At 36.9% G+C, this 17,098-nt stretch overlaps 1 protein-coding gene and 1 pseudogene across 1 annotated transcript in view; one reads left to right on the forward strand and one right to left on the reverse strand.

The window, feature by feature from the left end:
- The first annotated feature begins 1,719 nt into the window (after positions 1–1,719).
- Positions 1,720–17,098, forward strand: part of TSBP1 (testis expressed basic protein 1) — an 80,217-nt gene continuing 64,838 nt past the window's right edge. The window contains exons 1-6 of the mRNA XM_071097224.1: positions 1,720–1,857; positions 3,652–3,738; positions 4,840–4,872; positions 6,004–6,036; positions 14,241–14,261; positions 14,769–14,789. Coding sequence (XP_070953325.1) covers positions 1,845–1,857; positions 3,652–3,738; positions 4,840–4,872; positions 6,004–6,036; positions 14,241–14,261; positions 14,769–14,789 — 208 coding nt within the window. The 5' untranslated portion in view covers positions 1,720–1,844. The remainder of the gene's footprint in view (positions 1,858–3,651; positions 3,739–4,839; positions 4,873–6,003; positions 6,037–14,240; positions 14,262–14,768; positions 14,790–17,098) is intronic.
- LOC112424164 (U6 spliceosomal RNA) lies at positions 16,941–17,040 on the reverse strand (annotated as a pseudogene).

Below are 17,098 nucleotides of genomic sequence, written 5' to 3' on the forward strand. Positions count from 1 at the left end.
TGGATGTCCATATCCCTCTCAAGATTTGGGAAATTTTCAGATAATATTCCATTGATTAAGCTTACTGCCCCTTCCTCTTTCTCTTCTTCTGGTACTTCCATAATTCATATATTTGTATGTTTGATGGTGTTCCATAAGTATGCATAAAACACTCATGGAAAAATAATCTCAAAATTTTTGAGTGGAGCAACCTAAAACTAGAAGGCATCACTTTCCTCTTCAAGTGACTGACTTTTTAACCTAGAAATCACCACCACAGGATGCATATAAGACTGAAACAAAAGGTGGCTTTTTGAATATAGTGTGGGCTTTGGAGTCAGAAACTCTGCCATTTATTGGCTGGGTAACTTCTAGTGTCTCTCTCCAACCCAAAGAATTTCATTGTACAGTTTATTAGGGATTAAACAAGTTTGTGCTTATAAGGTACTCACTATAGAACTTTGTAGTCAATAGATACTCAATATAAGGTGTTTATTACTCTCCTTGTTCTCCACAGTGGCTTATGACATCCCATTTACTGGCTCACTCTTCCTAGCACCACAGACCTCTGGACTGGATTTCTTCTTGCTATCTAACTCCAACAACTTGGCTTCTTTTGTTCACCTCCATTTGTTTCAAGGCTCTTTTTTTAACTTTTAGTTCTAAGGGTACATGTAATTGCTTGTTATATGGGTAAATTGTGTGTTGTGGGGGTTTGGTGTACAGATTCTTTAGTCACCTGGGTAATAAGCATAGTACCTAAGAGATATTTTTTCTCCCTCCTCTTAGCCTCCATCCTCAAGTGGGCCCCAGTGTCTGTTCCCCTCTTAGTGCCCATGTGTTCTTGTTGTTTAGCTCCCACTTATAAGCGAGAACATATGGTATTTGATCTTCTGTTCCTGCTTTAGTTTGCTTAGAATAGTGGTCTCCAGCTCCATCCATGTTGCTGCAGAGGACATGATCTCATTATTTTTCATGGTTGTGTAGTATTCCATGGTGTATATGTACCACTTTTTCTTTATCTGGTTTGCCTGTTTTTAAATATAGACATTCTTCTCATTTTTAATTATCAAACATTTATAAAGTGACTATTCTGTGGAAGGTTCTCTGCCTCAAGAGTTACAAAGATTAGGCCGGGGGGAGTGGCTCACACCTGTAATCCCAGCACTTTGGGAGGCTGAGGCGGGTGGATCACCTGAGGTCTGGAATTCGACACCAGCCTGACCAACAGGGAGAAATTCCATCTCTACTAAAAATACAAAATTAGCCAGGCGTGGTGACACATGCCTGTAATCCCAGCTACTTGGGAGGCTGAGGCAGGAGAACCTATTAAACCCAGGAGGCAGAGGTTGCAGTGAGCTGAGACGGCACGACTGCACCCCTGCCTGGGCAACAAGAGTAAAGCTCTGTCTCAAAAAAAAAAAAAAAAAGTTACAAAGATTAATGATATAGAATCTCTGGCCTTAAAAATCTCTGAAAAACTAGAAATAATTCTAAAGCCCACATAGAGTGAGTTCCCTTCCAGTATTCTACACAAGTTCAAGGTCCTCCAAAGTATTCTTCAATCTTCCTAGCCTTTTGATCCTCCTCTGCCTTTTCTCCTGCCTCGCTGATGTTCTAAGTCTCTGTTATGACACAGATTCCAGAACCTTCACAGGCCATACTCCCATCATTTGCTTAGGTCTGATCAATCTGCTCCACACAATTTCTCAGTGATCCTCTGCATCTCTGCCTACAAGGGCCTCCCTGACACCCAAGTTCATATTGCTCAGAAACAGTGAACTTGAGTTTTTCGTTTTATCTTGATCTCTCTCTGACAAAGAAATCCAAATGATGCGAGACCTGCTGAAGACAATACATGGAAAATGACAGTCTTGGGTATGGACTAACTCCCTCTTTGAGGCTTTCTTGACTCTAATGGTTCAGGAGTCTCCTCTTAGGGACTCAGGGACTTTAACACGACTGCTTTATCTTCCTTGCCTGCTTCCTTTTCAAATTCAATATTTTTTCTTTCAGTCTTATTGATTCCTCTGGAAGCCTGGGGGAAACAACCCACAGTTAACTAAGCTGTAGGCTGATCGTGTTGGTTTCTCCTTTGGTTTCTAGAGTTTAAACTGAACAAAGAAAATAACCATCCTCCATAGCACTAGGAAAATTCCTTAGCCCATTATCTCACTTCTTGTAGTATGGTCATTCTCTTATCCACTTCAACTCAGAAATAATGATTTCCTCTCATTTTCCCTATTAATGGGGGGGACCATCTTCTAATTGCCCTATAGACGGGGCATTTCAGACACTAAAGGAAGAAAGGGAGTATACAGTAGTACTGAGTACACCACCTAGTTATCCTTCCCTCCCCGATGAGTTATTTAAAACTAGAAAAAAAAAAGTTCACATAATAGAGGCCATATTGATTACTTGCTGTTCATTTTAGTGGTACATTAGAAGAAAATCTCCAAAAGTTGATTTGGCAGGAGAATTTTCTCACAGGACCAAATACCTAGAAGACTTAGTAGAGAAATGCCTAATCTGCCCTGATTGGAGGTGTGTTATTACATCTTGAGATGGATTCACCTATTGTTTGTTTGAAGTAGTCTTAATGTGCGTATAATCTACTTTCTTAGTCTTTCAGAGTTCAATATTCTTCAGTTTTTACTTTCACAGGGAGATTTATGGTTGTTTTTTTCTTCTTTCCTTTCTCTCTCTCTCTCTCTCTCTTTCTCTGTCTCCCTTCTTTTTTTCTCCCCCCAGATCCTTCATAGCCACTGCCCTTTATAACCATATGATACTAAGATTTTTCTTTCCTACGACTGAAAGACTCTATCTTACAGCAATTGAATGCAAATCAATGACACATAAACAAACACAAGTTAAGCAATCCCTGCATGTTTTATCCTACCAACCACAACAACAAACCTCACAAATATCCATCTTATCATGAGGAGGTTGGCGAGTGATGACTGAAAGGTTTTTCTGTGATAAGAAATTTCTGTCCTTTGCTGTGGCTTTCATTAATAAAACCATTTTCAGTCAGCATCCTTTAGTCAGGGTGCTGAAAGTTTTTTGATCACTCACTCATAAAAATGTTTTGAATATACATTTCCTATGCAAGTATATTTATAAATGTTATGAATTCACAGCTATATGTATATATAGCTATATATACACATATATACATATCTAGCTATATATATACACACTTATATAGCTCTATATATATATACACATATATAGCTATATATATATACAGAAAATCTTGCAACTTTAAAGGTATGAGTTAAAATTACACAGAAAATAGAAGTTCTAATATTTTCCCCATACCGCAGTGGATAGCTTCGTAGACCACTGATTCCCTTTCACATTCTTCCTGCCTGGGGAGTAAAGGGTTCAATTGAGGAGGAAATCTGTCAGATTGTTGACTCTACACCAAGGGTACACAGCATCTGAGGTTCTTAGTATATGACCAAAGAACCAATGTAAGAGATAAAAATCGGCAGGGGCAGGAATGTGAGGACAGCAATACCAGGCAAATAAATGAATAAAGGAGTTGAAGCAGCAGAAAGGGGAAAGAAAAAAAAGTCTATCTGGTGGATAGTAAGAGGTGATCAAAAGTTGTTTCTGGTAATTTCCTGGTCTAAATAAGCATGTTTACAGGTGAGCTTTTGTTTTCAGAAATAATTTTGGCTGTCATCCTGACTCTCCTGGGACTTGCCATCCTGGCTATTTTGTTAACAAGATGGGCACGACATAAGCAAAGTGGTGAGTAATAATGAGTCAAAACGAAGATTTCCTGTGAAAACCACAGAGGAAGGGATGCCAGGATTCAGTCTGAGTTCATCTCTACTTATCAAACAGCTAGAGACTTTGCCAATATTCTGGGAATCTGTTTCAATACTTGAGTCAAAGAATCTCTGACCTATTAGTGATTCTCCCTGCACTTTTAACTCCCAAAGTTTACATTATCAATAATGTCAAACAAAAAATCACAGATAGGCTGGGCATGGTGGCTCAGGCCTGTAATCCCAGCACTTTGGGAGGCTGAGGCAGGTGGATCACAAGGTCAGGAGTTCGAGACCAGCCTGACCAACATGGTGGTATCCCGTCACTACTAAAAATACAAAAATCAGCTGGGCGTGGTGGGAGGCAACTGTAATCCCAGCTGCTTGGGAGACTGAGGCAGGAGAATTGTTTGAACCCAGGAGGCGGAGGTTGCAGTGAGCTGAGATCACACCACTGCACTCCAGCCTGGGTGACAGGGCAAGACTCCGTCTCAAAAAAAAAAAAAAAAAAAAATCACAGAGTTTAGCAAAAGTAATAAGAATACTTTTAAAAGAAAATTACCTGAGCTCCAAGGGAAATTACCTGAGTTTAAAAAATAAATAAATAAATAAAAGTGAGAAGACAGTAAGTTGGTAAACACCAATATCTAGTATTATATAATAAGAATTGGAGACTTTTAGTGACTTAATTTGGGGAGATGATAAGAAGAGACAAATACAGAGTAGTACTTGTCAATGAAACAGAGATGGAGCTCATAACAGCTAAGACCTATTTCTATGCCACAAGGTCCCTCTTTCCTGGATGTTTCTGTTTCTCTCCCACAACTTTCTAGTTAGCTATATTCCCTCCCTGTTTCCCACCCTCAATGCCTGTGAGCCCTCAAAGCATAAGTATTGTGAAAAGACAGATAAAAACAGGGCTGATGGGAGATGTGGAAAATGGGTGAGAGCAATAACGCATTATATCAGGAGGACCACCTTGGGAGACAAGAAACACAGCTTAGAGTAACGAGAGTTGGATCAGAGGAAGAACACTTCTCACAAGTAACTAATAAAAACATTTTGCCTAATTCTTCCACAGAAATGTATGTCTGCAGATACAGTTCAGAACAAAGTAAGTACTTATACTCACAAGAAAAAGAAATACAGTAAGTATTTATAGAATTTTCGCAAGTCAGCTGGGCGCGGTGGCTCAAGCCTGTAATCCCAGCACTTTGGGAGGCCAAGACGGGCGGATCACGAGGTCAGGAGATCGAGATCATCCTGGCTAACACGGTGAAACCCCATCTCTACTAAAAAATACAAAAAACTAGCCAGGCGAAGCGGCGGGTGCCTGTAGTCCCAGCTACTCGGGAGGCTGAGGCAGGAGAATGGCGTGAATCCAACAGGAGGAGCTTGCAGTGAGCTGAGATCCGGCCACTGCACTCCAGCCTGGGTGACAGAGCAAGACTCCGTCTCAAAAAAAAAAAGAATTTTCACAAGTCAAGAATGAAATCTGTCTTGTTTACAGTTGTGTTTCCAGAACCTTGCATAGTGCACCATTGCATGAACTGAACTGCTTCTAAGTGACTGGGAGAAATCTACCCGAGGTTTCTGAGTAGTACTGAATGCCAAACTGGAGTTGGGGAGAATTAATTAATACTGGATAGGCCCACATTATTCTGAGGCCCTCTTCAGATGTTTCCTGGTCTGAGAGCAACAATAGAGATACTAATCCATGTAAATAGCAAACTCCTCAGGCACTGAAGCAGATGGTTCAGTAAAAAGCCTAAATCTATTCGTGAAGAGGGTCTTAGTAAGGTGGCTGGACAGAAAAATCTAATGTATCCTAGAATAACGAGTGAACACAGTTAAGGTAATTATGATTGAGGAGAGTACCAACTTCAGGATGTGAAGAAGACTTTCCATGGAAAGGTCTGGAGAGATGCCAAAGTTGCTAAGAAAGATAGCACAGGATTGGTATAAGGCAAAAAATAGGAGACTAGCTTCTGAAGTATCAAGAGGTAAAAGAAACTTTGAAATTCCTTCTGACTATCATTTAGCTTGGCTAATATTATAAAACTGATGATTGGCACAGTCACTTATCATCATCAGTTCCTGCAACTTATGCACAATTCCTAGTTCCAGCAAAGTAAATTAATTCACATCATTATTCTCCATTAGGAGTTCATGTTTACATTAGTTCTCAGAGTCTTAAATCCTCATTAATAAGAAGCAAAATCATGTGCTCTCCCTTTTTTTCTAGGTGCTAGACTTCTGGACTATGAGGATGGTAGAGGTAAATAGATTAGGAACTACTAGAGCGTTAATGAAGGAATACACTCTTTAGAGAGTGAATCAATTCATCTCCCTTTGAGCATGATTTGTTGAGTCAGCATATCTTTTGTTGTTATAATATCCAAATGCTTATCACTCCTGTCTCTCTCTCTCTCTCAAGAAAAATTGAGCATTTTTCTCAGAAAAGGTAAATAATTCTCCTTAAGACCATCAGAAGAATTCATTTCTATCTTCTGTTTACCCCCAACATATTAGAAAGGTTAAGGAACCTCTCTGAAACAATTTCCTGGATGTTTAAAATGTGGATAAAATGAATATGAAATGGAATAGTATATGTGAAAATACACTTTGAAAGCCATTCAGTGTAAGAGGTAAAATAAAAAGCTTATCACCATTTAAGAAGATGAAATTTATGCTCAAAAGATTGAGACTTACTCAAGTTCACCTGGCTGAGGAAGGAGCTGGATATCAAATTCAGGTTTTGAAATGTGATAGTTATGAGAAGACAGTAATGTCCTGTCTACTTTTTTGAGGGAACACACCAGTACCACTAATTTCAATGTACAATGGCTATCCCTAACCCTCACGTCCCAACACTCAATGTTCTCTTTCAATATCCACTCTCTAGGGTTGCTTATAGATGTTCCCTCGGCTCTCTTTCTCTCTCTCTCTCTTTCTCTCTCTCTCTCTCTCTCTCTTTCTCTCTCTCTCTCATTCCCTCTTTCTCTCTCTCTGACTAGTCCTATCTCCAGAACTCAACAAGAACCACTAGAGCTACCTCTCATTCTTGTTGGAAGCCACTAAAGTTGTCCACACCAGGCCCACCAGCTACACCAGAACTATAAGGTCATGAGATTGTGGATGTGGAAATAATCACACACACATACACACACACACACACACACACACACACTACAAGCATATAGATCCCGGAGAGTTGAGGAAAGAAAAGAGAAAGTAACTCAGTTACTTCGCTTGCTGTCCATGCCCCACACTTGGACTCTTGGTCTATCCTTCTTACCTCTATGATTCATCTATCATGAACAAGAGTGAGGAGCAAAGTGCCATGGCATTCCCTGTTTATTTTCTGAAATGGAACCTAAAGAAAATGGGAATATCTGGGAAACTAGCAAATCTTTTAGTAGTTGAATTGAGACTAATGATAAACTGTTTTTGTTTGTTTGAGACGGAATCTCACACTGTCGCCTGCGATCTTGGCTCACCGTAAGCTCCACCTCCCGGGTTCACGCTATTCTCCTGCCTCAGCCTCCTGGGTAGCTGGGACTACAGGTGTCCGCCACCGTGCCCGGCTAAAACTTTTGTATTTTTAGTAGAGACGGGGTTTCACCGTGTTAGCGAGGATGGTCTCCATCTCCTGACCTCGTGATCCGCCCGCCTCGGCCCCCCAAAGTGCTGGGATTACAGGCGTGAGCCACCACACCCGGCCAAGTCCCAATTCTTTCAAGCAGGGGAAATTTTGGAGCTGAAGAGTGCAATGACTAAACTTAAAAAAAAAGAGAGAGAATAGAGAGCTTCCAAGATAATGGATCAAGTACAAGAAAGAATAAGAGAAGTCAAAAACCAATCATTTAAAATTATCCAGTCAGAGTACAAAAAAGAAACACAAAGAAATGAAGAAATATGTATAAGATTTATGGGACACCATCAAGGAAGCTAACTTTTGCATTATTGGAGTCTCAGAGGAAAAGAGAAATAAAATAGAATAAATGCTTATTTAAGGCATAATTGCTAGAAACTTTCCAAATCTGTAAAGAGATATAGACATCTCGATACATGAAACTCAAAACTCTCCAATCATATTTAACCCAAAAAAGTCTTCTCTAAGACATTATGTCAAATTGTCAATAATCAAATTAAAGAGAGAATCTTGAAAAAAGCATATCACATTTAAAGGTACATCAAAAGGATATTAGCACTTCTACACAGACATTTTCTAGGCCAGTACATAGTGGGATGATATATTCAATTTGCTGAAAGAAAAAAACTGCCAACCAATAACTCTTTACCCGTAAAGCTGTTTTTCAGATATGAGAAAGAGATAGTCTTTATCAGACAAACAAAAGCTGAGGGATTTTATCACCCATAGATCTGCCTTACAAGAAATGCTAGAGAATGTTCTTCAAGCTGAAATGAAAGGCCAATAAATTAGTAAAATGAAAACATATCCAAGTATAAAATTAACTGCTAAGGTAAATATACAGTCAATTCAGAATATTCTAATACTGTAATGATGGTGTATAAATCACTTTTAATGCTGATACAAAAGTTAAAAGACAAAAATATTAAAAATATATAATTTGTTAATGGATGTACAATTATTTTAAATGTAAATTTTGACACTAAAAATGTAAAAAGTAGGGAGAATAGTATGTACAGTTTTTGTATGCAGTCTATTTTAAGTTATTATTAGCTTAAAATAGACTGTTGAAAACCATGTTTTATGTAAGCCTATGGTAACCACAAACCAAAAACCTATACTAGATACACAAAACAGAAAGATATTAAAGCATACCACGACAGAAAATCAGCAAATCACAAAGAAAGAAAGGAAGGAAGGATATACAAAACAGCCAGAAAACAACCAAGCAAATAGCTATATTAAGTCCTTAACTATCAATAATTACTTGAACGTAAATGGATTAAATTTCCTAATGAAAAGACATAGAGTAGCTAAATGCATTTAAAAACAAGCTGCAACTATATATGCTGCCTCCAGCAGACACACTCCAGCTCTAAGGATACACATAGAATGAAAGTAAAGGGATGAAAAAAAGATGCCCCATGCAAATGGAAAACAAAAGAGGGTAGGGGTGGCTATACTTATATCAGGCAAAATAGACTTTTAGTCAAAAATTATAACAAGAGACAAGAAGGCCATTACATAATTATAAAGGGGCTAATTCATCAAGAGGATATAAAAATTATAAGTACATATGCACATAATGTCAGAGCACCCAAATATATAAAGCAAATATTAACATAACTGAAGGGAGAAATAGACAGCAATGTAATAATAGTAGTGGACTTCAGTAACCCATTATCAACAATGAATAGATCATCCACACAGAAAATTAATAAGAGAGAAAATAAAGTTACCAAGAATACACAGTAGGGAAAGGATAAATGTTATTGGGAAAACTGGATATCCATATGCAAAAAAAGAAAGAAATTGGTCCTTACCACATACTATACACAAAGATCAATTCAAAATGGATTAAAGACTTTAACGTAAGACTTGACACCGTAAAACTCCTATAATGAAACAGGGAAAAGCTCCATGACATTGGTCTTTGCAAGTTTTTTTATATGACACCAAAAACACAGTAACAAAAGCAAAAATAAGTGGTATCTCATCAAACAAAATTGTTTCTGAACAACAAAGGAAACAATCAACAAAATGAAAGCCAACTCACAGAATGGGAGGAAATATTTGCAAACCATATATCTGAATAAGTGGTTAATATTTGTCTTAATCTGTTTCAGTTGCTTATAGCAATATCTGAAACTGGGTAATTTACAAAGAAAAGAAATGTATGATTATTTCTTACAGTTATGGAGGATGGAAAGTCCAAGGCTGAGGGGGCTCATGTGGTGAGAGCCTTCTTGCTGGTGGGGACTCTCTGCAGATTCCTGAAGTGGTACAGGGCATAACATGGCAAGGTGGCTAACACGCTATGATTAGGTCTTTCCTCTTCTTATGAAGCCACCAGTTCCACTTGTGTGACAACTCATTAATCCATTAGTGGATTAATCCTTTTATGTGTGTAGAACCCTCATGATATAATCACCTCTTTAAGGCCTCACTTCTCAATGCTGTCACATTGAGGATTAAGTTTCAACATGAGTTTTGGAGGGGACATTCAACCCACAGCAATATCCAAAATATATAGGGAACTCATACAACTCAAAAGCAAGATACAACTCAAAATACGGCTCAAACAAACTGATTTTAAAATGGACTAAGGACCTAAAGACAAGTTGGTTCACTGCACAAAGGGCTAAGGAAATTGAAATCCTCAGCAGTGTCTCTGGGGTGGGGCTGCATTCACCTGGAGGAAGGAACACCTTTTCCTAATATGCACCAAAGCAACCTGTAGGCTACTGGAGGCCTTGGACAGCCAGGGAGGGATTTTGGGGTAGTTCATTTTTGTGTGGTTGACAGGGTTGACAGCAAGCAAAGTGACTCAGTTACTTTCTCTTTTCTTTCCTCAACTCTCTGGGATCTATAAACTTGTAGAGTGTGTGTGTGTGTGTGCGTGTGTGTGTGTGTAATTATTTCCACATCCACAATCTCATAACCTTATAGTTCCAGTGTAGCTGGTCGACCTGGTGTGGACAACTTTAGTGACTTCCAATAAGAATGAGAGGTAGCTCTAGTGGTCTCAGAGAAGACATACAGCCAACTAATAAATAAATATGAAGGTGCCCAACATCACTAATCATCAAGGAAATGCACCTCACACCAGTTAGGATGCATTCAAAAAGTCAAGGGATAACAAGTGTTGGCAAGGATATGGAGAAAAGGGAACCCTTGTATACTGCTGTTAGGAATATAAATTAATACAGCCATTATGGAAAAGAGTATTGTGGTTCCTCCAATAAATTAAAAATAGAACTACCATATATTCAGCAATGCCACTTCTGGGCATATATTCAAAGGAAATAAAAATCATTATCTTGAAGAGATATTTGCATTCCCATATTCACTGCAGCATTATTTACAATACCCAGGATACAGGAATAAACTAGGTGTCCATCAGTGGATGAATGGATAAAGAAAATGTATACACAGACACACACACACCAGACACACACACACACACACACACACACACACACACACACACACACAGAGGAATATTATTCAGCCTTAGGAAAAAAAAGAAATCTTGCCATTTGTGACAACATGGATGAACCTGGAAGACCTTAGGCTAAGTATAATTAGCCAGGCACAGAAAGACAAATGCTACATGATCTCATGTATATATGGAACCTTAAAAAGTTGAACTCAGAAAGCAGAAAGGTGACTACCAGAGGTTGCGGGATGGAAGAAATGGGCAGAAGTTGGCCAGAGGGTACAAACTTGCAGTTTTATGACGAATACATTATGTAGACCCAATGTACAGCATGGTGACTATAATGTATTGCATACTTGAAATTTACTAAGAGAGTAGGTTTTACATATGCTCATCACAAAATGAAAAATAAAAGTAAGTATGTGAAAGGGTAGATATGTTAATTAACTCAATTGTGGCAATCATTTCACAATGTATACATATATTAGAATCACACATTGTATACCTTAAATATATATAATTTTTATAATTACACTTCAATAAAGCTAAAGAAAAGAAAAAATAATCTGAGTAGTCAAGAGAAATTCACCATCCCAGATCTCACAAATGCTAACTACTCATTGTGCCTTTCTTAATATTCATGTTAAGAAATCAAGGAATAAATTCTTAAAAGTTCATCACATTAAGGTATGACGTGTGCAATAAAATTCCAAGGGTACAAAGAAGTGCTGCTGTTGTCTACTGTTGTCATTTACGTCTCAGATTTCTTGGGAAAAAACCTCTTCAGTAACAGTCCACCAGAACACCAGATTTAACCAGTGCAAGAAGCTACCTCAATGTTAGGAATTTAAGGGTACACAGAAAAAAAAATAAATAAAACTATACACCATAGGAAGGGAGGAGAATTAACATGTACTCAGCACCTATTATGTGTTAGTCACTCTGGTGGGCATTTTTTTCATTTTATTAATATTTAATATCTAGAAACAACTCTGTCAACCACACAAAGATGAACTACCCCAAAATCCCTCCCTGGCTGTCCAAGGCCTCCAGTAGCCTACAGGTTGCTTTGGTGCATATTAGGAAAAGGTGTTCCTTCCTCCAGGTGAATGCAGCCCCACCCCAGAGACACTGCTGGGGATGTCAATTCCCTTAGCTCTTTATGTGGTGAACCAACCTGTATAATCATAGCACACATGTCCTGAAGATACATGAAAGGCATCTCACTCTCAGCATGTCTAAAACCCAAGCCCTAATCCCTTCTATCCACTGGTGCTGGCACCTGTATTCACTTAATTGCTCAGACTATCTACCTTGGAATTATATTTAACTCCTTTCCTACTCTCTTCATCCAATCCACCATCAAATCCCATCTCCGATGCTTTCAAATTATACTCCAAATCAAACCACTTTCCACCACCATGACAATCCTTGCCCTAACACCAATATCTCTTGCCTCCTACCTTGTTTTCTTGATACTCCTCTTGCCTTCTTATAGTCTAGTCTCCTCACCACAGTCAGGGAGATCCTTAATAAGTAACTCTTAAATGAAGAAAGCGATTTACTATTGTTATCCCTAACTTACATAAGAGAAACTTATGCTTAAAAAACAGTAATGACTTGCCCAAGGTCACAGGACTTGCAAGTGACAACCTGGATAGGAATTTAGAATTGGCTAATTCCAAATTTTAGGCAGAGAGTTTATTCTTATATAATTTAGTAATATCTTAATTTTTAATTTCCTGTTTACAGATCTTTAGTGTACAGCCTACAATCTTAGTATCTTTCTAATCTGGGCTCCCTTGCATTTTTAGGGAAAAACTTGAATCAGTAAACATTTTATTGCTGTTTTAATAAGTCACACTTTAAAATTCATAAACCCAAATGACTCTTCCTCTGACTTTTCAGTCCCCCTAACATAACCTATAAATCTCAGTCATCCTAAGTTTCTAGGTTGCCAAGCTCTACTAGTCTTCCCTCTATTATTTCTAAACATACGAATATAAATGTACTGGTCAACTTGAGACTACAGAGATCTGCTGGCAGGAAGATATTAACATTAGGTAAGGTCATTATGTTAGTTTAGGCACATGAAATTTAGTACTCAAAGTTTAGTTTAACTTAAATACATCACGTATAAAAGCTGCCATGGTTATTCCAAAATTGTTTTGAAATTAAATTTATTCTTAGTATTTTTCTAGCAAATGTGAGTGCAGCACATGAAAGTTTTTATAACAAATTTCAAGTGCAGCATATTAAAGTGTTCAGCATCTCAATGGTTATTTTTCATTTTTGTGGCAACTCTATTAACATCTTGATGTATTTTCCTTCTTTTTTTTTTTTTTTTTTTTTGAGACAGAGTCTTGCTCTGTGGGCCAGGCTGGAGTGCAGCAGCATGATCTCGGTTCACTGCAATCTCCGTCTCCCAGGCTCAAGCAATTCTCCTGCCTCAGCCTCCCGAGTAGCTGGGATTACAGGAGTGCACCACCATGCCCAGCAAATTTTTGTATTTTTAGTAGAGACAGGATTTCACTATGTTGGCCAGGCTGGTCTCGAACTCCTGACCTCAGGTAATCCACCCACTTTGGCCTCCCAAAGTGCTGGGATTACAGGCATGAGACACCGTTTTTAAAATCCCCATAGAACCATGAGAAACAACATTATTATAAAACAGAGAATGTGTTTTGTACTTGATTCCCACCAGAATGACTACCAAATATGGAAGAAGAGCACTCATTTTCAGAAAAGAAGCTGAAAAAAAAATCATTGTCTTTACATTTCTAAGTAGATCTTTAACTATACTTTAGTAAAATATCAAATGATATTATGATTCAACATAATTTAAATCAACTACAAAGTATCAATATTACTATTTGCTTTTACACTTTCATGAAAACAACAGTGATGACTAGTTTTTCATGTAATTTGCTTTGTCTCCAGATTTCTTAGAAAGTCTGTTTCCATGACATCACTAAGAAATAAGTCTTAGATCATAGGATGCACATTCAATCGCAATCAATATACACATTTGTATTCATTATAATTTGCCATATTGTTGTTGAACTTGAATTCTCAATCAGCTGAGTAAATATTTTACCATTCCTTCTTTTATTTGGCCTCAACTTACCTTATAACTATATTCCTTTGTTTTAATGTTTGCATGCATAGTTTGTTATTTCTTCTCACTACATGTATTTACCTTAATTAATCTTTGTCTGGTTTTTTATGTCATTAAACTTACAAATTCAGCCATGAGGAGATTTTGTCTCCAGTTTCCTGCCTAACTGGGTATTTGAGGGTGTTGATTGGGTAATTCTCTGTAGTGATACCAAAACTACAGGAATAGAATATCCAAATTGATTTTTCTTCCTTTTGTTTGTGTTTTCAGAGGGATCCAAAGGAGACTACAGTAAGTATTATCTTGTTTCTCAACAAAAATGTGCTTCCCATTAGTAACATTTCCCTAGATTGTAAACGCTTTGGAGGAAAGAGAAATCCTGTCATATGTCAAGTCATGTGAATACTAAGCAATAGATAAATTTTTCTAGTGCTGGTTTAGAATGATCTGGCTGGGAGAAAAGGAAAACAATAGAAGAAGTGATGAGCAAGAGAAAAGGAAAGTAATAAAGATAAAAGGGACAGAGAGAAGAAAATACAGAGGGAAAAAAGGGAGGGAGGAATTAGGGCAGTAGGAATGGCATCTGCCTACTAAAAATTAAACCCATTTGTAGAGATGGAAAGCATATGCAGTAGCTGCTGGGAGTGGCCATCAGCACCCATCACCAGATCAGTGATGACTCCCAGGGCCTAGGCTTTAACTCCTGAGAAGGGGGTAACAGCAACTGAAGCTGATATGCAAAGATTAGGGATCCAAATTCTCATGATTCACCTCATGTTTTCTGTGTGTGTATTTTAGCACCATCAACCAACTCTCTAGGTAAGTGCTTTGTGCTTTTCTTTCAATTCTACTGTCATCTGGTTTGCAAGCCATATTGTTTCTGTATTTTTTCTCTTTTAAGAAAGATTTTAAAATTAAGTATAAAAATAATTAACACTTGTATATTCACACCTTACATGTGACAAATTGATAATATTCTTGTCATATTTCTCAACTTATTATAGACATATTCTACTCCCTTCTTCCCAAAGGCTTATTAATATACTTTAAATATTTAAGTCTATTTACATATATTTATAGTCTCTACCTATCACTGAACAAAATGTAGTATTATTTTTTAGATGTTTAATTTTACAAAAAATGGCATCTGTCTGATAGTATCATTGTGGTTTGCATTTTTCTCTCAAAATGTAATTTTGAAATCCAGGTTATACACTTTGTTGAACAATATTCCACCCTATGAATATACAATATTTTTCTATTATTTTCTCCTACCGATGCATTCTCAATGTTTCCGGTTTCTGCTATCACAAATAATGCTGCAAAGATAGTCCTTAAGTAGATGGAAAAGAGTTTATCCAGGGTACATACCCTGAAGTAGGATTAGTGATCACATTGTAGATGAGCATTTATGTAATTTATGCATAGTTTAAATTTTACTAGCTATTAATGAATTAAGCTCCTTGGTAGTTACATAGAGGCATACAGAAACAAATAAAAGTTTCCAATGTCTCTGCATTAGTAACAATCCCAGATTTTGTCATATTTTTCTATTATTGGCACTTGAATACATGTACAATTTTTAAAATCTGCATTCCCTGCTCACTCCTGAAATTGAGTATCTTCTCATAGGCTTACTAGCTAGTTAGGTTTCACCCTACATAAATTGCTTGTTCATTTACTTTACTCATTTATCTATCAGTTATTGATCTGTAGTAATTCTTTATTATTATGAAAGATCAACTTTTATATGTTATGTTAAATATTTGCAATTATCTCCTCCAATTCTATCTCTTAGCTTTAAATTTTTATGGTGTCTCTTGACTTTTAGAAGGCCTCCACTCACTCTCCCCCAACACCACACAATTTATTGTAATAAAATTTGTCAATCTCTTGTTTTCTTTTAGAGTTTCTCCTTTTTTGTTTGTTTGGCCTTACCTCGGTATCACAAAGATTTTGTCTAATACTTTCTCTTAATAGTTTTTAAATTTCCCTTTCTGCATATAGGCCTTTAATCCAAATGGGGTTTTGTTAATTGTTTTTTGGTTTTGGTGAGTGATTTCAGAAATAATACAGGTGAGATCTAATTTTCCACTCATCTGGAAAACCAACTAGATGGATTTCTTCTCATCTTGTTCCAGCTAGATTTATTGACTGGTGTGTTTTTTCTCTGCTGATTTGTAATGCCATCTTCATCTTATATATTTGGTTTTCCCATGAATTTTACTTTCTGTTCCAGTGATCTTTTGTCTTTTACTGAACCAATACTACATTGCTTTCACTACTAAAACTGTAAAACATTTATTATTTTAAAATAGCACATTATCTTTGTTCTTTTTCAGAAATGTGTTGGCTATTCTTCGACCTTTTCTCTTACACAAGAATTGTATAATTTCTCAAGATCCATAAGAGTCATATTAGGATTTCACTGAAATTTCATTGAGTCGGTAGATTAATTTGTAAAATCAGTACTTCCCATGCATTAACATGGTTGCCTACTATTCAAATTTTCTCATATACCCTTCAATAATGTAATATAATTTTCTTCAGAAAGGTTTTGCATATCTTTTGTTGGATTAATTCTTATACAAATACTTGTTTTTTGTTTCTGATGTGAATACTATCTCTCTATGTGGATTTTACAAATAATTATTGTTGGAATATAAGTTATATGCTGTATATCTGAGAGTAGATTTTGTATCTAGCCACCCTGCTGTGCTCTTAGAGTTCTAATAACTTTTAGATTCTCTTGAATTCTATATGTAAAACATCATGTCAACTGCAAAATCTGATAATCTTGAGTTTCCTTTTCCAATTCTTAAAACCATTTTCTTGTCATAGCTTGGGCTATGTATATCTATGGGTAAAATTCCTTCTCTTTACTTTTGCTTTATTTTTGTTCCTTTTTCTAGCTTGCTATATGAAACTTAATTAATTTCCAGACTTTCTTATCTTCTTTTTTTATTTTATTTTTATATGGGATACTTTACAAATTTGTGTGCCATCCTTACACATGGGCCACACTAACCTCTGCATCATTCCAATTTTAGGATATATGCTGACAAAGCAGACGCTCTTATTTTCTAATATAAATATCTAAGTAACTTCTAAATGCTGCTGAAACTCAT

The sequence above is a fragment of the Macaca nemestrina genome, chromosome 5, assembly GCF_043159975.1.
Source record: "Macaca nemestrina isolate mMacNem1 chromosome 5, mMacNem.hap1, whole genome shotgun sequence".
Lineage (NCBI taxonomy): Eukaryota > Metazoa > Chordata > Mammalia > Primates > Cercopithecidae > Macaca > Macaca nemestrina.